This window comes from Oenanthe melanoleuca, chromosome 1 (genome assembly GCF_029582105.1).
Source record: "Oenanthe melanoleuca isolate GR-GAL-2019-014 chromosome 1, OMel1.0, whole genome shotgun sequence".
NCBI classification, from domain to species: Eukaryota; Metazoa; Chordata; class Aves; order Passeriformes; family Muscicapidae; genus Oenanthe; species Oenanthe melanoleuca.
Genome location: NC_079333.1, coordinates 11,098,832 through 11,125,091, shown reverse-complemented (window position 1 = coordinate 11,125,091; position 26,260 = coordinate 11,098,832). Strand labels below are relative to the sequence as shown.

Here is a 26,260-nt window from a genome sequence, read left to right as displayed (position 1 = left end):
CTGGAGTTTCTGTGGGATACAGGCTCAACATATGGAATGACCTCCAGCCACTTGAGTGCAAGATTTATTTTTACTTTGTAAAATAATAAATACATTATATTTTTCTGCCTTAAGGGAGATGTCAGTCTCCTCCACTTGGGAGCAATAAATGGATTAGTATAAATAACGTCTTATATTCCTTACATGATGAAAACAAATTTTGCAAGACTAAAAATTCATTTTGTACTTTCCATTACCAACAAAAGAAATAGCATGAATCTCAAAGTGCTTGTGAACTCATAAAAAAAGATGAAGCAACTGTTGGTAGAGTTTGCAAAACAAACAATGCCATTAAATCACTGATCTTCCTACACTCATTTTGCAGTCACACAGTTATGAGAAATGCATGCTCAATCTTTAGGACTCAAATACAGCAATGAGAACATCTGGACAGAAAATTCATCATGTCATCTTTCCTATAAAATGCACAGCCTACTGCAATGGAGCAAAAAGTGGATGTTACCGAAAACCTGGCAGCTCTGGTTTATAATCAGATTGCCAGTGGTCCTTATTGCTGGGCTCCTACAAGCCTCACAGCTGCTGGTCAGAATCTTTTCCGTAATTTTAACACCCTCATTTCCACACAGTAATTTCTTAACCAGGCCCTACTATAATTAAATCTATTCAATGCACCACACCAAAGACATTATTCTGCTCTTCAGATCTAAAGGTTGTTCTAATTTAAAGTGTGAATGTAGGTCTCACACTAAATAATCCTGAATAGAAGAAATACATCATTTACAGACTAACAAATACTCAAAACAGACTGGTGAGACCTATCTTAAAAAGTCTCAGTTTCTATGCAGGAAAAAAAAAGAAAAAAGCTCAGAATACCTGGAAGGGAAAAGGCAGAAGAATAAATGAAAAATTAATTATTTTCTTTAAATAAAAAAGAAATACAAAACCCCACCCCAACAGGCTATATTTCAAGTACAGTTACCCCAGCCAAGTAAATAGCCGTAATTCAAGACTACAAAAATTAACTTTTTCTTCTTCTGTTATATTGTAAAATGATGCATGCAAGCCCCAGTGATTTTTGGTCCTACTCCCTTTCCAAACACGAAGAAGCAGCTAACCTGGAGCAGGTGAGGGTGCTGGTGCCCTGGGTATCTGAGATAACAATTTCTCCTGCTGTGCTTTCTGAGCAAGTTCTGCATCCCACTCTTCAAGTTCTTTTTCAAAACGTTTATTGTCTTCCTTGACATAATCCCTTAGATCAGAAGGCAATGTGTCCATTCCAACAAGGATCTGCCCCGTTTCTTTGTTAAACTCCTCTGTGGTAACATGAAATATAAGTTTCAGAAAAAGAAAGAATAGGATAAAAGAACGTAGAAAGTATGTTCAACAGATATCCTCAAGTGAATTACTAGAAATGTACAGTGTAACACCAAACCTCCAAAACTATATTAGTTTTAACTGGTTTTACTATCTGTGGAGCACTCTAAGTGAACATTCAGAAAATACTCACAAAATCCCCATCACTGCTTGACTGTATTACTGCTACAGAGAGCTGGACACAACTAAACTTCAACAACCCAAGAGAAAAGGGGATGGAGAGTGGGAGAGTGGGAGAGTGGATCTACAGCAATTCAGAAAGCCAGTTAAATTGAGCAATCTTCATTTTGCTTTGAGAATGGTCTCTGCAGGGGTATCCCAGATCCCAGGGGATCCACCAGCAATAATTGCCCTGCAATGAGCAGGTCTCAGATTTAACTGGAATGGCACAGGCAGCCTACAGAGCCCAAACACCCTATGGCTGCAAATGCAACACCAACGTGGCAACCCAAGAATGTCAAAGGTAATACTGGCTCTCATTTAAAACTGAACAAATGAGCACTTGAGTCTTCTGCCCTATGAAAAAAACAGGAACCTGAATATTTTCCATGACCTTCTAGTGAATCTCTGGACACTTTTCACAGATACCTCTTTGTCTACCATTATCAAAAACTTAGTGCTAAGGGATCTCTGTCCTCTCTTTAAAACACTTCCATATGAAGCCTTATAGCTACATACTCCTACATGACTTGAAAAGAATTTCCCAACCCATGTATTACTCAGGTTTGATGTGTGGTTGGTAGGGTAAATTATTCACATTTCAATTTACTGCATAAGATTTCAAGTTTCCATGCTCCAGTAGAGTGTATCAGGGCTTTGAAGCTTAGGGGGGAAAAAAGCAGTGAAATGAGGATTTAAATGTCAAAAGGCTCATTTCTCTATTTCCATACTTCTCTTCTAATCTTGAGATAAATCCTCCAAAATTCTGCAATCCCTTCTCTAAAATATTGACAGACTAGCATACAGTTTGTTTTTTATCTTAATAATGCTGAAACACTGGCATTATCCTTATTGATCTGTAAGTTAAACAGCAATTGTTCCACCCATAAAAGTCATCTAACAGTTAGGAGCAGGAATAAAACTTTCAATAACTATTAAAAACATTTCAAAAATCTGGAATTTCATCTGAAAGAAGTTTGCTTTACCAATGTATTCAGCTATTCTATATCATAGAATATATATATATATATATATTTAAAGCAGAATCTGTATTGATAACATTACCTTGTATCAAGTACTGCTCCTTGTCATTGATATACATTAAACAATATGCACTGGCATTCCTGTAACCACCAAAAGAGTCCCGTTCCAACTCTTCCCAAGTTGACTTTGTCACAGAAATATCATTATATTTCATCCATCTGTTCTGGTGGTGGTCATAAATATATGCCCAGTAGTGTCCTGCATTTGCTTGACCCTCATGAACTAAGACAGCATGCAACCTATAAGGAACCTTAAAAAAAAAAAGAAAACAAAATATAAAACAAATGTGAAACCCTCCTTGACAGCATTTAGTTCTATTGTATGCCAGCAATAATTGCTACACGAAATAAAAGCAACTGAAATAAAGTTAATCAGGATCAAAACACATCTCAGAGGTAAAACAAGTAAAACTAGCAATCCACTAAGCATAAGGACTTGGAACTATGTTACTTACCACTACTAGTTACAGGAAATTTTAAAAATATTAGTGTATGACATAAATGTCTACTCTGCTGTCTTTACTGCCATACATCCTCTTTTCTTAACTCCTTAATATTCCTATCTTCATTGTATCTACCAAAAACCCCTCAAGTCAGCCTTAACTGTCTATGACTTCCTTCAGTTCCAACCTGGCAAACCTGTCAAAAAGTCTGGAAAGGCACATGCAAATTCAAGGTAATAAACTCAGTGTTTTCTGTGTGACAGTAAAAGAATTTATTTACATTAATAGCTGCTTCAGTTACCTAAAACTAAAATTTGTGCATTAGAATTGGAATACAACTGTTTTCCAATATTTTAACTGTATCAGGAAAAGCTAAATAAAGCATTGAAGACCTGAAAAGGTCCTCTCCTCCTCCTGAGGCAAAGGACAATAGCACTTTCTAGGATCAGTGTAAAATTAATTCCAGGCAACATCTGTAAACCAACAAGTAAGAACAATGGGAAACTTAGTTCTACCTAAGTAATTGGGAAGCTGAAGGAGAAACAGAATGAATGAACTCTTCCTTACTTACAAATCTTTTGAAAACATCTTAGTGATTGACACACTTTAACTTGCTGGAATAGCACATGCAACATAAAAGGGAAAGCTGAGTTGCCCCACTAAGCACAAGTGTGCCTTAATGACAACAGCTCAGCTGGGATCAAAAACCCCAAAGCCAGCTTGTACTGATGTCACAATCTGGACTGAAGAGAAACAGTCTCTTTAACTCAAGGTGTAGTCAGTATCTCCCCCAAATATCATTCAAGTACTGCAACAACTGTAAATATACACATAACTGTAACTGGAAAAACTCCCTGAAGTTATTTTTAACCTGACCATGCTCTTCCAGGCTATATACAAGTGCTGGAGATTTTGAAACTCCCCTTGAACTGTAGAGCAGCTGGAATAAAACAGCCCATCATTCCAGAGACAAAAATGCACTCTAAATCTCCCAAACACAAGAAGTACACACAGAAGAAATCCTTAAATCTGAATGCTCTGTGGTTTTTAACATCTGCTATTAAACCAGTGTGAAAGTCTCCTTAAAATTACTGAAAGCCTGTGCATATGCACAAAAATGTATGCAGATCCTGATTTTTAAAAAGGTATCTCTTTACAGGTTGTCAAAATAAAATTTTCTTACCCTAAAATCAGGAACTAAATATCCCCATTGAATTTAAATCGTTTTACTTAAAACCATGCTAACTGGATCAGCTTGAGAGTCTCCACCCTTTCCTCCAAGTCATGAAAAGCAGCTGTCAGTAATGCACACTGAACTTTCAGGAAGATTCCTCACAGAGGTCTGTGACCAGGGGACAGATGAGTTCAGTGCCAACAGGCATCTCTTGTGATAAGCCATTATATCAACAGTAATTAATAGCACACAGGAACATAAGTGGCATTAAACTTCTTCGTTTACACTTACTCCTCATGAACCAAGAATGGAGCTTCACCAACCCCATCACATGTAGCTACAGAACAGGTATGTCAAGGCTGCTATATCCAAGATGAACTCCCATCAAAAAAAAACCAGTTATGCCTCTTTCCCAAAAGTAAGCTCACAGAAGGAAGGAAATAAATAAGCAGTTGATGAAACATTCATTCAGGAGAATGCAACGAAGATTTTGGGAATGTATTTCATATGACAATTTGACAAATGTTTTATGGACTACTGTATATCCTTAAAAATCAAAAGAACAAAAACAAAGAGCTTCCCAAATTGTTCACAAATACACTAGGAAGCATCCTGCAAATATTATATGTTTGTCTTAAAATTGTGTCTAGTTTTATGTGCCTAGAACTTGACTTCAAGACAGCAATCCTGCAATTCTATTGTGCAGAGGGAACTGTGAAACTGCTCCCAGGAAATGGGGCAATACCCAGCTCTCAAATCACCCCGAGAGAGAGGCAGGCAGGGAAAAGCTCTGTCTACCTGCCCTCCTTCCTACTGTGCCAAAACAGTCTCAGGGACAAACCAGCTGAACTGCAGAAGGGCAGCTTCCCTTCCAGCCTGTGATTTCAGATGGGTTCAGCACCTACTTTGTGTTTTACTAAGTAATGTCTTTTTTCTTTTGCAATGACATCTGACTAGCATCTTTGCTATCCAGAGGTATTTCCTCCTGTAACACCTAAGTCAACACCGGTGGACTATTCAGATGCATGTTACCAAATTAATTAATTTTACTGTTAGATGACATGTAGCCTGTAGTCTTGTTATAACACAAGTATTAAGGAAAAAAAGTGCCTGCTAGTAGCAAGCTTAAAGAAAGTCATCTAGGTAAATCTGCCTGAAATCCTTAACATCAGAGTTCAGCTGCCAGTAACTATTAGAAGCCATGTACAAAATGAAAACATACCTCACGGAAAACTGTAAGCTGAACAGATCTTACTTGGACTGAAAATAGTTCTTTTTACTAACAGAAAGTAACAGAGGAAGTAATCCTTAACCTTAAAACCTGTCAGAGTGAGAGAACATGAGTATGTGAACATAAGAAACAGCAGAGGAGCCACAACTCCATAGAAAAACATTCTAAAAACACTATTAAGATTACACAGAATGAGAATTTGCTAGAAGACAGCTTAGACTAATAATCAAAGTTGTGACTGATATAATATCTAAAGTTTAAAAAAACAACAACAAAAAAGCAACAAACAAAAAAGCCAATAGCAACAAAACCACTCACTGGAATTAAGCAGCCTTGAATTTCTGTGCATTAGCATGGAAGTTGCAACACACAGTGGCACTAAGCAGCAAAGTAAAAATAGTACTTTCCTGTGTCTAATGCTTCACCACCTTAAAGCCATAAGGTTACTGAGCAATATGGGCAAATCAGGGCAAGAAAGTTTTGTTGCATGAATCTGCATTCAGGTAAAAAACAGGGATCAGAGATAGAATATATTTGGGCTTTTCATCACGGTTGCCTGAATTTAAGCATGTCACCTGTAAAATACTGCAACACTGTCTTTCATCTGACTCTGCTCAACTAAAGGGCTTAAAAAACCCATTATGACTTTCCAATGAAATTTCTCAAAACACTACATAATTGTTGTATACTTGCTGTGTTTTCAAGCATCTAAAAACTTTTAAAAAGTGCCAAAGAGGATCTATTTTCAATTATCTCATGCCAAAACTGTACTTACTTGGACCATTGTTTTGTCAGAGTACATCAATTCAATTGTCCGATGTATTCTAGATATACTTTCTTGTAAATCTGAAAGACAAAGAGAAGAAAGAACCTCTCTTCCACAAGGCTGTATAATTGCACATGACTGTATCTTTATCTCAAGAAAAGCCAAGCAGGGGTGCATTTCACACGTGGTACATCTATCTACAAGCTAAAAGCTAAACCTTCTTGGATGGAAGATTTCCCCCACTTGGACAAATGCATTCCCATGTGTGTGCATTACCTCTTGTGTCATTCTCTACTTCAGTCCTCCAGCGGTGCAAACAGCCCTCCAGGACAGACAGCTCCTCCTCCGTGATGTGCCTCGGGGCCGGATGCATGGGCAGGTCAGGGGGAATCCGTGATTGTGTGAATGGTTTATGTATTACTGATCTTTGGACAGGGGATGTGCTTGGGACATCTGATGATGAAGGCCCTTGCTGCTCTATTGTGCTGCATTCATTCAAAACATGAAATATAAGAATTTAATCATCACATAGAAAGACTAAAAGTTACACCATAAAAATAAACTTTTCATCTGAAAACGGGCATTTTAAAGGTAACAATTTCCTAAATGCAATCCAGAACAGGTAACTACATCAGCAACATGAAGTTAGTATTTAAATTCTGAAAGCTTTGTGTGCATTACATATTAGCACAACAACAAAGTTTGCTTTATTTGAAACACTACTGAACAATTTCAAATCATGTCATACACTGTGGTTTGAAACATTTACAGCCAAATGGCAGAGAGAGAAATCACAGCAGTTTGTCTTATGGCCAAGGACTATAAAATCCAATCAGCACAAATTTCCTTCATGTGTCTTATTCCTAGCAGACATAATTTTTCTAATGTCTTACCTACAGCTTCTTAGCTGAACAGCAATAATGAAGGCACCTCTGATATTTATGCCCCACCGGAAATGTGCTACCAACCAATCTAAATTTGTTCCAAACCACTCTAACTTAAACTGCTAAGCAGCCATCTTAAGAGAATTCTGCAAGAGCAGCAGGGTAATAAAAATTAAGACTTGTTACAGGTCTTTCTCTTCCCATCAACAAGATCACATCTATATAACTACACTACATAAGAGGAATCTGAATATCTTTCTTGCACGCCACTGAATTTTTACTTTGTGTACAACATCATGATACAACCTGAGGAACTTGGATTCTTCAGGAGTCTAGAAAGTTCTGAGAACATTAAAAGCTGAAAATATCACTCCATGTAGCATGCTGCAGTGTCTTAAATGGACAAAAATGCCACAATACTTACATTTCTACAGAACAAACTTCCTATACAGGAGTTTGAGCAGTTTATTACTTTTGATACTGCATTTCACACAAGCAATGCTAACTTTCAGAAGTTTGTCTTCTCTTATCAATCATCACAATTTCTGTGGCATTATATCAGTCAGGCATGGGAAACATTTTTAAAGCCTTTTTAGATTAATGTACTTCACTTCTCTGAATGACAAATTTAACAACATTGACTGACCCAGAAGACAGAACCCTACTGTCCAAATACAGCATACACAGCTATGTTATTAATTGTTACTATCCACTTAATCCTAAATTAAACTCTATTACCATAGAATTACTTAGGTTGGAGAAAACTTCTAAGATGATCAAGTCCAACCATTAACCCAGCACTGCCAAGTCCACCACTAAACCATGACTCTCAGTGCCACATCTAAACATATTTTAAATACCTCCAGAGAGGACTCCACCATTGCCCTGGGCAGCCTGTTACAACATGTGACAACCCTTTATGTGAAAAAGTATTTTTCAGTGTCCAATCTAAACCTCCCCTAGTGCAACTTGAGGCCCTTTCCTTGTGTCCTGTCACTTGTTACCTGGGAGAAGAGGTTGGCTCCCACCTGGCTACAACCTCCTGTCAGGGAGTTGTAGAGAGTGATCAGTTCTCCCTTGAACCTCCTTTTCTCCAGATTGAGTCTCTCCAGCTCCCTCAGCAGCTCCTCAGCCTTGTGCTCCAAACCCTTCCCCAGCTCCACTGCCCTTCTATGAACATGCTCCAGCACCTCAATGTTTTTCTGGCAGTGAGGAGCCCAAAACTGAACACAAGATTGAGGTGTGACCTCAGCAGTGCCCAGCACAGGGACAGTCATTGCCCTGGTCCTGCTGCCACACTATGGCTGATCCAGCCCAGGTGCCACTGGCCCTCTTGGCCACCTGGGAACTGCTGGCTCATATTCAGCCACTGCTGACCAGCACCCCAGGTCCTTTTCTGGTATGCATCATGAGCAAACTGACTGAGCATACACTTAATACCTTAAACTGAGTTACTATCTCAAACAGGGAGAAAAACAATGCTATTGGACATTTTTCTCTCTGGTACTTTAGCTACTCTGCATTTAAGAAGTCAGATTATCTAGGTTCCTGACAAATTTGGTAAGATATGCAAACTGTACAGCAGAAAAGGAGCTTAGCTCCCAGGCAAAAAGTAACAGATAAATTGCACACCAGAAACCTTGATGCTATGCAGCACATACACACTGCTCAATTCAGATTCTTAAACAATACACACGGAAATCAATGACCTCACCAGAATCTTCTGTCTATTTAGAATTGTAGATGGAATTGGGCTATGCTTGAAAATGGTAATCTCCTTGTGAAGACATTTTTGTGAGTGCATGAGACAAACCCAGGTCATTAACATTTTTGTTTATTTAAGCCTGCTGTGCTGAAAGAAAAGTGTAGAAACTTTACACTACCCCCCTTAGGAGATGCCTGGTTTTATTGGTCTGGTGAACAGAGCAGCTGAACGTGCTCCCTGTCCCCCAGAGGCAGGTTTGCTGTGGCCTCTGCCCCGGGGAGCAGCAGGCAGCCCTTACCTGGGGGGGATCTGTGGTGGCAGTGTGCCGCTGGCAGGGGCACTGGCACCCAGGTCATCCACGGGGGACGTGCACACCGGCTTGCTGGAGGCAAACTCCAGGGCATACTGCAGGACATCTACCAAGGGGAATCGTTTAGGACCAGAACCATAGCTTAAATATCTGTTAACCACAAAATGTATTAATGCCATGACTCACACATACAAAAAAAAAAAAAAAAAAAAAAAAGAAAAAAAAATTGTATTTTTTTTCTGATTGACTGCAGTTAATTAAAGAAAACCTTTCCTAGCATGTTTCATGAATCAGAATTACAACACTTATACACAGCTTCAAAAGAAAGGGTAAAAGAAAAGAGATACAGAAAGGAGATCTCAGGTAAATAACTATGCACAAAGTATATAATTGCAAAGAGTTATTCTATGTAGTCCACAATATTATTTGCATTTACACAGTTATTATAGTACCGTTCTAATCTCTGCTGTAAAACTGTGAGGTACTCTTTGAGTCTCTTGATTTCATCTCGTTTGATTCTTGTTATTTCTCTGTTTTTGTGCATATACCTGTAAAACATGAGAAAATAGCGTCAGCCCATAGTATCCCAATAGTGAAACTGAGATCTGTCTCCATCAGCCATACAGCTTAGTACTAATAAAAACTCACACCTTCCAGAACCTACAATATACTCAGGACTAAAACAGAACTGAAAAGAAAGTGAGCCTTCCCTTCCACAACTTTCAGATGATGCTTTTTCCCCAGTGTCAAAAGCTCTGTTAATACCATGGATGACAAACATGTATTAGAAAGCCATTTTTAGAGATACTCTAAATCAAGTAGTTTTAGTGGCAACCACAGCAATACTCCTGTTGCATTATTTAGGTTCATAAACAACATTCAGCAGCTAACTGAAAGTTATCCTGATATTTCTGCTCTACAGAGAAACTGCATGCACTCATGCTGAGAACCGACTGCATGTTTGAAGAGTATGTGTAACACCATGAAATATCCCACTTGTCACCCTGTTTCCCAAATGCACCCATAAATTATGTGATTTTTCAGAGTATCTTGCCTGTGTACCTAGTACCTAGCAATACATGAAATACAAGTACTGAGCAATAAATGAAAGTGGAAGCAGGTTTTTGACACAAAGCAGCCTTGTCTTAAATTGTGATCTGTGTGTATTTTCTGAAACAGATGAAACCCATGAAAACCCTAACTTGTATAAACAAAACATAAATTTACTATGATTGAAGTGAGCATAAGACTTTAACAAACTTACAAGATTTATTTTATATTCACACCACAATTTTGTTGATAATATTATACCATACCTGTCTAGATACAAAATTGGAGGAAATTCTAATTTGTTGTGTATCTTCTCTGGTCTCCCCAAAGCTTGATTAAACTCAAATCTTGATAGCTCAAAAGTTAAGACAGGAGGAAGCTCTGTGAACCAGTGCTGGATGAAGAAACAGAAATCCCCAAAATTAATGCCTTCCAATAGCAGAAATTCAGTCATAATGATACAATACCTGCAGACTGACACAGCTGTGAGAGAAACTGGTTTAGAGGATGGGTCAGCTTAAGTTTTCCAATGCTAACACCTTCTCCCTTCAGTGTAATCACAGACCATTTGTTGCCCATGCTGCTTAAGAGCTTTGCTCTGTTCCAGCAGAGGAGGCAGAAATACTTGTTCTACTCACATTTATTTTGCTCATATAAAAGTCAGCACATGCCTGAGGCCACCTGCCTTGCCAACTGGAAGATAAGTTCCCTTAACTCCTCAATAACACCAAAAGAGTTGTTTACACCAGCTCTTCCTGCTTCCTCAGACTCAACTTCTGATCCTTTCATTCACCTGGTATCATTCAAAGCTTCTAATGATACCCTCTGAAACAGGATCAGCAAGTGTTTGACATTTCCTCCATACTAACAGCTTAAAGATTCTACTCATATCTCTAATCACTGCTATCATCATCTTACCCCATTTGTCTTTGACTACTCAGCAGAGGTTTATCCACACTCCTCATTTCTTTTTTTACATAGTTTCTCAACTACAAGTCCAGCTCCAGTTTCAGCACTGAAGATCTTTTTCTTCCTCTCCATTCTCAAGCATAACAATCACAGTCTACCCATTTAATAAATTTTGGGTGTCTAACCATCATCTGAAGTTTCTGATTGCTGCAGAAACCATTGACATATATTTGTCATCAGTGTCATAGCTCAGATGTGGCAGTTGACTCAGGGCTCACTTCAAGTTCTCCTATTCAGCCAAATGTCTTGAACAGTCTTTTCATACAACACCTGGCAAACAGCCTTTTCTTCCTGTGCCCATGGTTAAAATTCTCTTGAAGCAGGCTTCAAGTTGCTCAGGACACAGATTGTCTCTTTTTTCTGTTCCTACATTAGCTCACTTGCTGACACCTTGCTCAATAACTGAGGCTTTTAGGTATCATGATAACAATACTACTACTAATAATACTAATAATAGTCATGCTAAATACCCCATTAGAGTCAATGGTGAGAATATGGAAAAAACCCAGAATTTTACTTTGAAGATCTTTCAACACATGTGAGCACCACATTATTGCTCTCTTTAAGCTTTGATATCAATCAGCTCTGAGAAAAGTTACTTGAAGTCTTTATTCAGTCGAGAGAAACCATGTTAAAGCTACAAGAAATGCAGAGCTCTTTAGTACTTCCAAACCTTCCAATGCACTGTAACATCTTTCAGGCATTATATTGAAACTCAGCTACTAAAAGAAGCAATATTACTATGGATGATTTCTGGGAAACATAACCAATTTACTTGGCCCTGGTAAAAATTAAGCAATGTTTTTTCTAGAATTGGACTTAACATATTACTTTTCTTAGTTTTTCCACCACTGTAAGTCTGTCATATGACTATTTCAATTCTATTTCCACATGCTAAAAAGACAAGCTGAGAATTTCACAGAACTAGAAGAGTAACAGTATAGACCTATACATCACTATCCTGCTGTTTCCCAGTTTCCCAATATTACAAGTAAAAAAGCCTCAAAACCAAAACAAAAAAACCCACAACACCCAAGTCTGACATTTCTAGTCAAGCATTTATAACAGAACTGACATTGCATGCATGAATTCACACAGGTTATAACTGCAAGACAACCTTTAGTTCTTAAGATGAACAATTGTGCTCTTGTAGTAGGTACATACAAGGTTTCTTCACCTTGCACAAAGAAACTAAACTTGGGATTATACCAAGAAATTAATGAGATTCTGTTTTCTTCAAATTATATTTCAGGAAATATGCTCATTGTAAAAGAGATGCCATGAAACAATTGTTCTAAAACACAGAATTGGCACCAGAACTTCAGACTGGAGGATGATTTTAGTGTGTGTCACCAGGCTTCACAATTAAACCCGTGTGTACTTTGATACGATTAAAGGAAGCAAAACTTCGTTACTGCAGAAGACTGACTTTAAGGAACAAATTATACCTGAATTTTCTATGCAAGAAAAAATCTCATAAGATTTCCCATCTTTAAAATAACTGTGATGAAACATGAACAGCTGCGTAAAGAGAAAGTAGCTCTGCGTTTACAGGCAATGGGGATTTCCACCTATACAGCAGGTGCCATGAACCATAAAAACCAGACAGGAAACCCAAAGAAAAATAAAGGGCACTACAACAACATCCCAAGAGAAGTCCATACAAACACTTAACTCACCTCCTGACCAGACTTTGCAGAGTTTTCTGAATGGAGAGATTCAATTTCCCCTTCAATCATTGCAGCTTCTAGGCACTCATGCAGATCTTTAAAGCCATTAACCTGTAGTGGATACTGGCCAAACATTTCTGTGTTTTCAAATTTTTTACCTTCACATGAAAAATTGAACAGTTAATGTTTTAGAAAAAACATTTACATTAAAAAAACCCCTATAAATCCTAGGTCAATTGATTTAGTCTACTGAACAATACCCAAATTTTCTTATTGAACAATTTAATTATATGCCCAAAGACAACTTATTCAAAACTGTTGCTCAAACAATATTGAAAATTACTATATTCTCCTCTTCAGACCATTTTTATATTGTTTTAGCATCTTTTGGTAATAAGCAAAAGTCAAAATTACTTGGCACCACAGACATATGGGGAAGTTTTACACATATAAATCAAAGTCCTCCCCTACAAATAGGAGCTTCATAATACAAATGTATATTGTATTAGCAAAGTCAGTGGAATTGCTCATTTGAAAGAGCCCTTTGTATAAGTACGTTTTACAAATAAAAGCCACAAAAGAGAACACTCATTTCTGTACTGAAAAAAAGATTATAATTTGGTAACACTGTATAAAGAAGTAAGTGCAAGCATGAGGAGAAATATGAGGAACAAGTTATTTCAACCTAAAAGTCAGTAACAAGTCTTGCATCTCCTAGGTTTCTTTTAATTTGTTTGATTTTTACAAGTCTTCTCTGTTAAAATAAGAACATAAGGGATAAAAGTAGCTAAATATAAAGGAGGAAGAATGCTAGCTACTAGCAAGAAATCTGCAGAATGATTCTGAAATCTGACAACTCAGAAACATGTTCAAGGTCATGGAATAACCTGGAAGCCACTTTAAAAATTATACCTGCTTCATTTGAATGCAAAAGTCATTCATTTGGATGAGAGGAAGAATCACCAACACCAAAATTACTCAAAAATACTTTCATAGGCTCTTGGAAAGAGAGAACAGTACAATTCTGCAGATCTACTAATTACATACAGATAAGATAAAGGGAAGCTTGTTGTACCTCCTTAGTGCTCCCTCCAACACTGCCCTTGAGCAGGTTTCCACTGACTTGTTTTCCAACAAACTGTACTTTTAGGAGGGTGAGTTTTCCATATGAGAAATTGTGCAGAAGGAAATGCAATAGCTGAAGTTTTAAATTGGATTAAATGAGTCAGAGGAAGCATGAGAGAAGTGCTCAGTGAAATACAGTATCTTGCCTTCTGTACACTGTTAGTAAGTGGTAACAGTACCCAGATAATTTCTTCCAAGCATTTTCCCTCTGCATCTCACCCCAACTTCTGCTGCACTGAGAACCTACACTCAGCTCCTGAAGGTTATGAAAACAGTCTTTGTGGATCCCTGCAGCTCACTGCATTGCTCCTCAGCCTCATACCTGACCAACCATTTGTCAAAGACAAACGTCTATGTGTGTTCTCCCCATCTGCTTCTGCAGAAGTAGCTAAAATCCTAAAACCTGCATCAGTCTCCTGTGTGCTTGGACAAGCACAGAACAGACATGACCAGAGAAGTCCAAGTAAATTCTGATGCATACCTTCAAGTACACCTACTGCTAGAAATCGTCCATAAAACAACTCCACCATTGGGTTCTTTGGTTTCTCTCCATCCCTAAAAAAACAGGACCTGTGTTAGTGCAAAACAATCCAAATCAAAGATACAACCTTTGACTTACAAAGCTATGAACAGACTATTCTGAATTCATTATTAAAAGGATGCCCATTTTACTGTTAATTTATTTTTGTACTTTCCTCTAATGACAATAACAAGGATTCAGATATTTCCGGATAAAAGTATATTCTAAAAACTAATTTTCAAAAGCGTTTCATTCTAAGACAATCTATGCAAACCAGATTTAATACTCAATTCAAATATAACGAGTGGTTAAACTCTACAAAACCCTTGTAAAAACTGTTTCTTGAAACATTATAGAAAAAAATCATGTATTCAAAAAGAGTTTCCAGATGTTCACTAATAAAATGAGTATTTACTTCTGAGATGAGACAGAGTTTTGAAGTGCTTTAACTACAGAATCAAAAAGCAAAATAGCATTAAAATAAAAAAGCTTAATTGATCATCTACAAAACACCTCTACTCTTTATATACTCTGGACTTAATGAAGCTAGATTTCTAACATGAAATAAGAGGGTGAAAAAAGACAACTTGTGGAAAAAATCCAAAAGTATTAACATGTATGGAAAAAGCCACACTTAACTAAAACAAGCTACAGAGTCAATTTTTTTTCAGCCATAGAGAGAATTGGCTTTTCAGTCATTTGGTTTGATTGCTCTCATCCAAATGTTCAACATACAGAACTAGAAAAAAAAAACATCTTACCTCTCTTCTTCAGCTTTAATTTGGAAGGCGTCTTCTAGCCAATCTAATAATTTGTGTGTAAATTCACTAACGTCTTGCTGTTAAAAAATAAAGTCATCAGTTCACATATGTAATAGAACACAACAAAGTGTCACCTTACAAGATCAGTTTAGCAAAATTCTTTCCCCCTCCACCAGTGTTCCAAAACAACACGATGTCTAAGACTGTGCCATGATTAATTTTTTCTATGAGTGGCTCTGGTGTTCCTCAGCAGTGACATTGTCCTGTGATCCTTGTTACTTGGGCTCAGCTTTCACACCATGCTAGTCCAAAGGCATCTCGTGAATCCCATTGTTCAAACCCTTTGGTATCTAGCAAGCACTGACTAATATTACTTTCATCAAACACTAAATTCAGAGTGCTGTTGTGACTAAACACCTCTGCCACATAACCTCATGTGGAAAAACAAAGCATCTGAAGAAACATAATGTTTCTCCAAAAAAAGGAGAACACGCACATTAAGATTTGGGTAATAATCCTGAACATGAATATTTAGATCCTCCAAACCAGTATCTAAACAAGCAGTATAATGAGATTGTATATTAACAGTACAGCCCTGGATGTACTGTCAGATCAGAGCAGTATTTCTCTTTTAAAAAACCCCCAGTCTTAGAAGCTAAACTAAATCCTAAAAGCAAGAATATTGAACTATTTCTAAAATAATAGGAAGAAAGTGTATTGAACAAAATAGTCCTGTTGTCTGGACTTTTTTAATCTTTCCAATAAATGTAACCAGAAATCACATAACATTATAGGAAAAGGTCAGATTAATTAGAAGTTGCTTTTCTGTGGACATTTTGAAATTCTGTTGTCCATGGTAAGTATCTCCTATCACAATATAAATATATAAATAAAAATAAAAATATAAATATAAAATATTACAATATAAAAACATGCATAAACTTGATTGAAAATACATGGAGTTTACCTGTTGGGAATCATTTGATTTAAAAGCATCTTTAAGGATTTCAACTGCTCTTGATGGATCAACATATTTTCTCTTTGAACCAACTAGAAGTGCAAACAAGTACCTCAATTCACGCATGAAAGGCAGATTCCTATGTTCCTGTATGTGAAAAACAAAAACATTTAACAAAGTGATAACAGAAATCTACTGAACAGAAGCATTTCCCAATAAACTGAGCAATGTCATAATAATATATAATGTTACTTGTATTACTACCAAGGTAATGCTGCATGCCTTTTATTTGTCAGTATTAAAAAATAATGCAGTTCAGTGTGAAGAAAATTCCATTTCAGAAACTAAAAGCTCCCTGAAATCATATCTAGATTATACTGTTTGTCTGGAAGTGGCCTGAATTGACAACTGGACAAGGAGAGTTGCATTTAGGAGAAAAATATTTCTCTTCAGACTGACAAAGCCTTAAGTAACACACTGCAACAATATGCATTACTTATTGTAACTAGCATTACTCCATACCTCTAGAAGAATTTCTTATGAGCCTACACGTTATTTAGCACCTTTTTAAAGCTTATTTTTTACTAAAGACTAAATTTCTAAGGTCTATATTAACCTTTATTATTTCTCCTGACACAAGTAAAATAGCTATTCTCCTTTCTACCCAATTCCAAAGTACAGTTCATGTGACTATGGCATTCTTTTGCTGGTTTCCAGAAGAGAAGAAATACCTTCTGCCTGCATAATGAAAAACAAATAAACTGAAACACAAATATCATAGATTAAATCACAGGCTACCAATGCTGTGGAGATTGGATATCTACTCTTGAGTAGATAGCTGGCAAATACTTGTGAAATTAAACCCCATGTAATATCCACTTGTATTTAGAACAAAGTATCATTCAAAGGCAGCACAGATGTCTCATACTGGTCAAACTGGAATTACTTGATAACAAACTAGTTCAGATGCTCATCAAACAGCAGACTTGTTTAGTCACTCCTGTGTCAATCCAGGGGGCAGAAAGATTTTTGTATGTAAAATCTGGCTTACTTTAGATTTAAAAATTGCACAGTGAATTCAATGTGTTCCACGTAATACCTAGGAAATACTTCCAGCCATGTAAATCTCAGAATTTAACTTGCTCTTCTAGTCCACCTGGCAAAATACCTGCCAGTTATAAATACTGTTCACAGAAAAGGCTGCACTTCAAGTGCCACTCTAATACAGCATCAAATCATCCTAACTTAAGAACAAACTCAGTCTCCTATTTAGATACTTAAAGCACTATATAACAACAAAAGAAGTAAATAAAACTGAAAAATTCTATTTTTCTTGCTGTTTTCATAAAGTGTTCTATTAAAACAAATGGGATTTCAGATTTTAGATACATTTTATATGGATGCTTCAATACCAGTGATAGTTCATATGCACAATTCAAATGATTAACCACAGAATACTCCAGATCTTACTTTCTTTTCATTAAATCTGAAGTACATAGGCATTATTATAATGTACATAGCACATTACTGCATTACTCAAATTTACACTACAACTTTGGCTGAATTTTAGCTGTACTTGTAGCTTGAACAACTGCTCACCAATGTCAGTAGGATTACCCAACACAAGTATCTACAACAGCTACAAAAGTTCTCTAAAACTAGGAAAATCCTTGCTGCTTTTGAAAAAGCTCAATTTAATGCATTAGATGTGACCCTTGACCAGAACAAACTCTAAAATCTTCAAAATGGGCCAAAATCTCCCAGGTGAGCCAATCCCTAAAATAAGGCACCGAGTTCCACAAAAGGACTTGCACATCAAAACAAAGAACTGATGAAGTGATCTCAGCACAGTGTATAGCTCTCACCTCTAAAGCATCCTGCACATGCACCAACAAAAAAAGAATTAAAATAATTTTTAACTAAGCATTGTATGGAGATTTTGTAATTAAGACATTCTCCATTTTATCGCCTATCCTGCCTGCATAAATAATTTCTTAATACATGCAGGAATAACTCACTATTAGAAATGCTTTTAAAGCACCCTACATATTTAAAACATAGCAAACATTCATTATGGCAAATCAGTTTGCCAGGAGAGTAAGATAATGATAATATTACAATAATATCAGGACAGGCAGAAGGATGTGCTAACCTGGAGCACAGTAACCCCTTTCCTCTGATAATAAAATGCTTCCTGAAGATATCACCGAGGACAAATATTTAGCTGGTCTCAGTGTACAGCAAAAAGATCTGTTCATGTGACAGCAAGAGACAAGAGAACTGGGACAGCAAAGAAGCTGCAGTAACTACAGAGAACTGAATTTGTTCTACAGAAAAAAAAAAAAAAAAACCAAGGAAGACAATTTTTTTTTAAAATTTAAATAATTTTAATTAAATCAAATTGAAGATTTTAAGTGTATACTCAAATCCAGAAAAATCAAAGCCTAATTAGCTGAGACAAATAGGGTGGGGTTGTTGTTTGTTTGGAGGATTTTTGAAGTAAAAATTTATACCAATTACTTCTGGATTAAAAAGTTTATATGCCAAATTATTCATAGCATTTGGATTCAATATATTGATGGGAAAGAACAAACACTCTGCTCTGCAATATTCCCTGAAGTACAACCACATGCTTTAATTCTAAATCAAGAGGTTGTCATGACCCTAGCATTAAACTCTAATTCCCACCAACTGGAAGAAGAACAGGATGTAAACCCAAGTATTCAAAATCTGGGATTATTAAAACATGTCCTTTATTAGCAAGGAAATTTGACCCCAGAAAATGTCAGTCACATATGGTAGTTAATATCGGAATAAAAATAAAAACAAAACCAAAACTGAGGCAAAATAGTCTTAACTAAGTTGGAAGTAAGTTCCAGGACTTTATTATTTTTTTTTCTATTGTCAACCGGTAATTTATATTGTGACTCTAAATCAATTTGCCTCTAATTGCCTTGACTTATAAAGAAATAAAGGCACCACATCTGGGGCCATGCTTGCTTATGTCTTCTGCCTAAATCCAAACAAGAAAAGCGATCCCTTATCCTAAATTCTCTTCAATCCTTTTGCAGCTGTAGATAAGACAGACGAGTACACCAAGTAATAATGTTACTTCATTCTGGAATATTAGTTAAGAAAGGAGAGAACACAAACTACTGCCAGAGATTCTTTCCAGCAGGCCTGCAGAACACAAGGTTTCTGCACATATCCATGCACTTGCCTGGTGTCACACCATCCCACACAAACTTATTGTCTGTCATGGTCAGAATTTCTAAAATAAAGCACTTTGGAATGGCTGAAGGTATTTGGCTGCAAGTGTCGGTGCTTGGGCAAGATGTTTATGAAGACAACAGCTTGTTATCAGCTATTTCATACCACTTTTTAGATGTCAATTGCTTTTTACATGCTGAAAAATGAACATGGAATTTCTGAGTACTGAAGGATATTACTAAAACAAATTATATGATGAAAAATTAAATACTGGGCAGAAAGTCAATCTAAAAATAGAAAGATTTTAGCACAACTCTTCGTAAAACATGACTTATCTTTCTTATTAAAATGCACTGCCCCATCCCTACCTTGTGTTGGGAGCACTACCTGTGTTTTATTTTCACACCATCTCATGACCTAATGCAAATATGCTTTCCAACCAAAAAAGTGACTTCTTGCACTTTGAATGTGGTGAGGAAAGAAGGGGGTTGGGCAGAGGAGAAATTATCCAGCCCTGACTGAACATTCAATATCCCTTTTATGAACATACCCAGAGGTTTAGAAATGGACACTGTCTTCTCTTTGTCTGTTTTCTTTCGCTTCTCTAATTACAGCTCTTACTTTTGATAGTGAACATGCCAGACAAGCCTGAAGGGACAAACAACTAAGAAAAGGCTGACAACACACCCCCTTCTTTAAATCTGACAGAAAGGGGCAACAGTCTAATTAATTTACTGTAAGGGTGGTGAGGCACTGGCACAGGTTGCCCAGAGAAGCTGTGGATGCCCCATCCCTGGAAGTGTTCAAGGCCAGGTTGGATGGAGATCTGAGCAACCTGGTCCAGTGGAAGGTGCACCTGAACATGGCACTGGAGTTGGAACTAATTCATCTTTAAGGTTCTTCTCAACCTAAACCCTTCTAATCTCTAATTTCCGGATATGCAAAAATTCATTGCTCTGTAAGTCCCTGCTAAAAATCAGGCAATCGAGTGTCTTCACATTTCATGCAGCCACCTCATTTTCCACTTCTTCCTTCCCATTTCATAACACAGAAGCCAAGGGGCTCCCTTTGTATCTCTCCTCAAAGGATGCTTGTGAAGGTAGAAAATCAGGTCTGTCTTGTCCCCCACTCCATGACCATTCTCCCTTGCTAGTCTGAAGCCACAAGAAACCTAAGGCAAGGCCTTCCCCTCCCCAGTCCTATATGAGTACCAGGATAAACAGGAGAAAATTTATACTTATAATCACCTCCTGAAAAACCACAAGAGACAAGCTAATAAATGAAAGCTCAATGTCGGATCATGAGTGGGAGGGAACTGAAATAAAATACATTTGCTAAGACAAGTTACACTCACATGAGAAATGCTCTGCCTCTCTCAGCACCCTGCCCCATACTCTGCTGTGAGGCTGATGCCATTTATATAAGATCCACAACAGGAAGCTCAGAGAACTGTTAACTGACACCTTTAAAACCCACGCTGATATGAGCTAGAGAACAGTGCAAAATTCAAGTACAAAACAGAAATGCCCTCATCAGCCACAAGAGGAAGTCAGCTTCTTGTTTTACCTTTTGGTTTCGGGGCAAATCTTGAGCGTTTGCAGGAGGATTGAAATTCAAAACTAGTCTTCGAAACTCCAGTAGGTTAAATAATGACTGAAAAGAAAAAAATTAAGAAAATCTTAGCACTTCTACAAACAATACAAAACTCTTCCAAACAAGCCTTAGCAAAATAAATGAAGTGTTAAACATATGCAATGTTAAGTTTTATTTCAGAAGGCAAAGTATTGCTAAACATATTTTCACCAAAAGACAATTACTTTTGCCAAGAAAACAGTGCAATAAAAAAATATCTCTGCACTTAATCACATAAAAGGAACAATAATTTTACATGATAGGCAAATTACATTTTACAACAGGAATTTTATGGATTGTATAACTGTCAGTTTTCAAATTGACATGAAACACTGTTTAGCCATCTAAAATTTATCTTGTAGGCCCTCTAGCATCTACTCCTCAGTGCACAGAATACATCTCTGCATGTGCAACTTAATTCCACTTGCATTAGCTGAACATTTTGCATTCTGTCCTCCCATTCCTGTATGATCTGAGGGATGCACATTACAGTAAGGAAATTGGGTTATACAACTTTTCAGGTAAGGGACTGATAACATTCCCATTTTATGGACACATGAATAGACAGGTGTCTGTCTGTCTAGGACATGAAAACAGGTGTCTGCAAGCACACCCACAAAGAACTCCTGAGTGTAACACAGAGCCTGGAGCCAAGAGAGTACAACAGCAAGATGACTCTGGGTTGCAAACAATAAAAGTGAAACACATTGGGCTGAAAACTGGATGCCTCAGAACTTGTGGAACTGCATCAGTGCTTTTCTGTACAGATAAAAAACATCTTAACTAAAAATCACTTCATTACAGAAGAGCATTTTGATGAAGACAGGGTAGGAGGAAAGGTCTGAAGTACCTTAAACATACTCAGAGGAGCACAGGAAAGATCTGCCTTCCTTACTTTCTTGGGTTTTCAATCTATAATTAACTCTCCTCCCACTCTATCACATATCTTAGCTATTTGTTTTGAAAAGGCAGAGTTTGCTTACCCCAGCAATAGACTTTGATCCCAGAATTTGTCCTACCCATGTAAAGACTTAAATCACAGATCACATCAGTGTAACAAGTTTTCAACACCAAAGTGCCAAATAAGTGAAACACAAATTGTGAAGAGGTTATGCACTTATTCCAGTAATTTAGAACATACTGGTAGGGAAAAAAAGGTTGTGCAAAATTGTAATGTTCCTGATTTTCCTTGTGAAAAAGCCTGTCCAGAGTCTAACCTTTTCCCACACCCCACAGTATACAGCATCTCCAACAAAACAAAGAGGTACCATTGTCACACTTCTTTTTAGATGTAAAAAGTATCAAAAACATCAGCCAAGAAAAGACCTCTCTGACCTTGCTGAATCAAGGTAGACAACTGAATAGTCAAACTTTTCTCCTGTTTTGCTGTTCAAAATACATGTTCCCTTTTTATCCATCCTTGCAGAGATGGGAGATTAAAACAGAGTCCTTTGTTTACTTACTCAAAGCAAAGAAAATGTTAATATTTAATTCAAGTGTCAGTCTAGAAGCTGATACTAATTGAAGTTATGTCTCATGATGTAATAGAATTCCACTGGTGGGCTCTTCATCAAGCAAAACATAGCAATGTTTTATGTACAAAATAAACCAGCTGCTGAAATATAATGTCCAAAGGGTGAATTCTCTCCATAACTAATCCAAGTGCCATCAAAGTGCCAAGCAGCTGAGCAGGCCAATTTCATAATACAAACACACAAATTATGTACAGAAAACTGTATTCAAGTTTAGCATTTTTGCCTGGCATTCAATTCAACAAGTTTTTCACAAAAATTCAGTTTCTTTAATTCAGAACTCTACTGAATATAATCCCATGCTTTCCGACTGACCTGAACAAACCTATCTGTGCAATCTGCTGAGAGTAATTAAGGGGATTGTCCAATTTGCTCTTTTCTTCTTCAGCCTTGTTCTATTCAAAATTTCTTATGCATGATGTTTAGTCATTAAACTTCTTGCCAGAAAAGGTTACACTATGCATGGTTGTTTTGAGATGCAGCAGAGCCCTCACAGTTTATCTGCTGCCAACACCACTAATGCACACAGAACAGTGTCATGCTGTAGCTCTCCTGTACTGAGCTAAACCAACTTAAGGAAACTTCTACCTTCATTTTAAAAAGATCATTTCTCAGTGTAAGTGTAAACAAGTGTCTGAATACAACTATTTTTGTCCCTGAAGTATCTCAGTGAGGAACCTGCTCACTTAAACCCTCCCAAGGCCAACCACTCCAGAAAGGAGTGAGGCAAAACATTTTGCAGTTTGCTGAGCCAACTTCAGTCCAGGCTCCCTGCACCCAGGGTAAGTGGCCCATGAGGCAGAAGCTGCTCTTCTGCAGCCACCAAGAGACAAAGCAGAGACTGTCCCTGGCCCAAGTGCCATGCACTGACCCTAGCCTAAAGCTCCAAACACACTTGCTTTCCAAACACAGTGCATGAAACAGCACCTCACCTCTTACCCACTTGGCTTCAGCTGCACAAAGGTGTCAGGAGTATCAGTACAAGAAAAAAGGCTGCATCTGAAAGGGGGATACTTCACATCTACTGCCCTTGATCAAATACCTTTACAACTGACTAAAGTGTGCAAAACTTATGCATGAAAGAAAACCTCTCTACAAGGTGGGTTTGTGGCTTTTTCCCCCAGTGCATTTAAACCATTTAAAAACTGTCATCTGGAAACTAGGCCAAGCCAAGATAAGTTACACCAATTCAAACTGCCATGAACACCAACAGATTTTTGGAATACTGCCTTGTTTTCTATCAGTTTTGGGGGATGAACAAGACAGTAAAAGTAAATCAGAATAAACAAGAACAGCAATCCAGTCTCAGTTTAAGGCATTCACACCAACAATACTGAGCAGCAACAAGACTTTGTGACTTTGCCCTGCTCTATAATAAGTGGTTATAATGTATTTTCAGTTATACCAGAGAGAACTAGGAAGAGTTGTAATTTCTACACTGTAAGGTACTAACACATTCACTTTTATGAGTAATGTTTACTTACATTTAGAAATTGTGCTTGAGCTCAATGTAAGTTGCCTTGGTTTCCCTTAAAACATTCTGCTTATTCCTTTTTCCTCCCTTAAAGTCTAGGATTATCAAATAAAAGGACCTTGCCAAAATTTAGGTTGACTGAGTAAAGGAAAAATTCTTAACATTCAAGAACTGCAGTGCTGCATTAATGCTGCAAGAATATAAATTAGTCAGCATATTAAATGTATAAATGCCTAGCATGCAACACAGGTCATTAAAAGCCACCAGCAGACCTAAATTAATAAAGTTACTAACACCAATAACACTGGTAGGAAAATCCTGCTTCTGAGTCTAGATATAAGATCATACAACAAGCTGTTGCAGAAAGCTTTCTGGTGGATTCTTGCAAGTTTGTAAGCACTGGCCACTAAAAACAGCTATTTCACTAACAAATTGATTAAAACATTTGGTTCTCTTTGACTTCCAATTCTGCATTTGTTTCCAGCACTGAGAACAAAAAACAAGAAAAAGGAAAATAAATGTGCACAAGAACTGTGCATTTTTAATATGCATCAGCTTTATACAAGTTTGCTTGAAAAGCTGAAGTTCATAATACTATGAACACAGACAGCTTCCCATTGAATTTGTAAAGGTTAAACTTGGAAAGCAAAGGGAGATAGGACAGAAGGAAGAAATCCAAAAACTAAATATATCATACTAGGAGAGCTTGAAAAGCAACTCTTGGAAGGGAAAAAGAAAGGCATGCACTCCCACAGAGCTCCTAAACCAAATTCCTTTAGGTATTGGCATTTAGCTAAAACATGATATTGTAAAAGTTGAAAACTTGTATGTGTTAGCACATCACAACACCCATTTTCCTCATGTAGTCATCTGGAGCCTTCTATGCATTTCCAATTTGACATTTATTTATTTAACTAATTTTTTATTTAAAGCCGCATAGCCAATACCATATCTACCTTCACTTTGTGTAACAAGCATCATTACTGTTCTAATAATAAAAAGCAAACATAGAGCCCTATGTCATAAAGTATATTATTTGGAATAGTTTGCCTCTGCCAACATGACAATTAGATTTATGCTTACTTCACTTTATGAACAATTTTGGTGGTTTAAGATATATAGAGCCAGTTTTAGTAGGAAGATTGAGTATTATTAGGGTTAACATTTTATCCATGTTAACTCAAAGAAAAACATAGAGCTATGGAATACATGGTCCTACCTGCATGATTGCCATGTTTCCTACAAAAGACTCAAGAATATGGAGTTTACTAGTTCCCAATATTTGAAGTGCTAAAGTTTAAAGTAAAAGTACTCCTAAATATTGCACCACTTAATGATTTAATATTCCTGCATGCCTCTGAATATTAGTGCCCATAGCTCCATACTGGAAAATGTGGAGAGTAAAAACACAAGCAACTTCAATGACAGCTGAGTCCAGTTCTCACCAGCTTGCAAGCCTTTTGGACTCTATATCCCTATATCTTGAAAGAATTGGGACTGTTCAGCCTGAAGAGAAGGCTTCAGGATGACCTAACTGTGGATTTCTAGCACCTTAAGTGAGTCTACAGGAAAGATGGAGAGAGACTATCCTGGAGTGACAGGACAAGAGGGAATGGATTCACACCCACAGAATAGGTTTAGATAAGATACCAGGAAGACATACTTCACTAGGAAGATGATGATGCACTGGCATAGGTCCCATCCCTGAAAGTGTTCAGGGCCTGGATGGATGGAGCTCTGAGCAACCTGGTCTAGTGGAAGGTGTCCCTGCCCATGGCAGGGGATGGAAACAGTTAATCTTTAAGATCTCCTCCAACCCAGGCCATTCTTTGGTTCTAAACTGGAAGAATCACTTCTCTCTCCTCTTTAAGGTTTTCCAGACTTTTCCTATTTATCGATTTTTTTTTTTTCCTTTTTGGTTCATATTCTTGAAAGTACTTTCTCACAACAAAGTCCATAAAGTGGCTGCTTGTTGCTACTGCACTGGTTGCTCTGCTGGACACAACACTCCCTTCTACTCTGCTCCTCCTTATAACTTACTCTGGGGTTGTCTCCCCCTCCACCTGTTTGTGTCTAATTCCTCTTAAGTGGTAAATCCTGTTTCCAGAGCAGAGACTAATAATAGGCATTAAGAAAATCAGGAAGCCACTCAAAACATAGTTTTGTGCCTCTTTATATACACTGAGGATTTGGCACAGTCTAAAGCTTCTCTTGCATTCTTTAGACAATTTCACATAAGGAAGACAGAAGGGAAGTGAGCAAAGCAGCTT

The 26,260-nt window shown here is 37.3% G+C and overlaps 1 protein-coding gene across 3 annotated transcripts in view; it reads right to left on the bottom strand.

Annotated features, from left to right (window-relative positions):
* Positions 1–26,260, bottom strand: part of USP25 (ubiquitin specific peptidase 25) — an 88,854-nt gene that overhangs the window by 17,731 nt on the left and 44,863 nt on the right. For all 3 annotated transcript variants that reach the window (XM_056489687.1, XM_056489696.1, XM_056489703.1), the window contains 12 exons: positions 20,919–21,005; positions 16,152–16,289; positions 15,185–15,261; positions 14,385–14,458; positions 12,788–12,936; positions 10,406–10,533; positions 9,542–9,637; positions 9,078–9,239; positions 6,467–6,675; positions 6,200–6,270; positions 2,599–2,827; positions 1,116–1,313 (listed from right to left, as the gene is read on the bottom strand). In XM_056489687.1, coding sequence (XP_056345662.1) covers positions 1,116–1,313; positions 2,599–2,827; positions 6,200–6,270; positions 6,467–6,675; positions 9,078–9,239; positions 9,542–9,637; positions 10,406–10,533; positions 12,788–12,936; positions 14,385–14,458; positions 15,185–15,261; positions 16,152–16,289; positions 20,919–21,005 — 1,618 coding nt within the window. The remainder of the gene's footprint in view (positions 1–1,115; positions 1,314–2,598; positions 2,828–6,199; positions 6,271–6,466; positions 6,676–9,077; positions 9,240–9,541; positions 9,638–10,405; positions 10,534–12,787; positions 12,937–14,384; positions 14,459–15,184; positions 15,262–16,151; positions 16,290–20,918; positions 21,006–26,260) is intronic.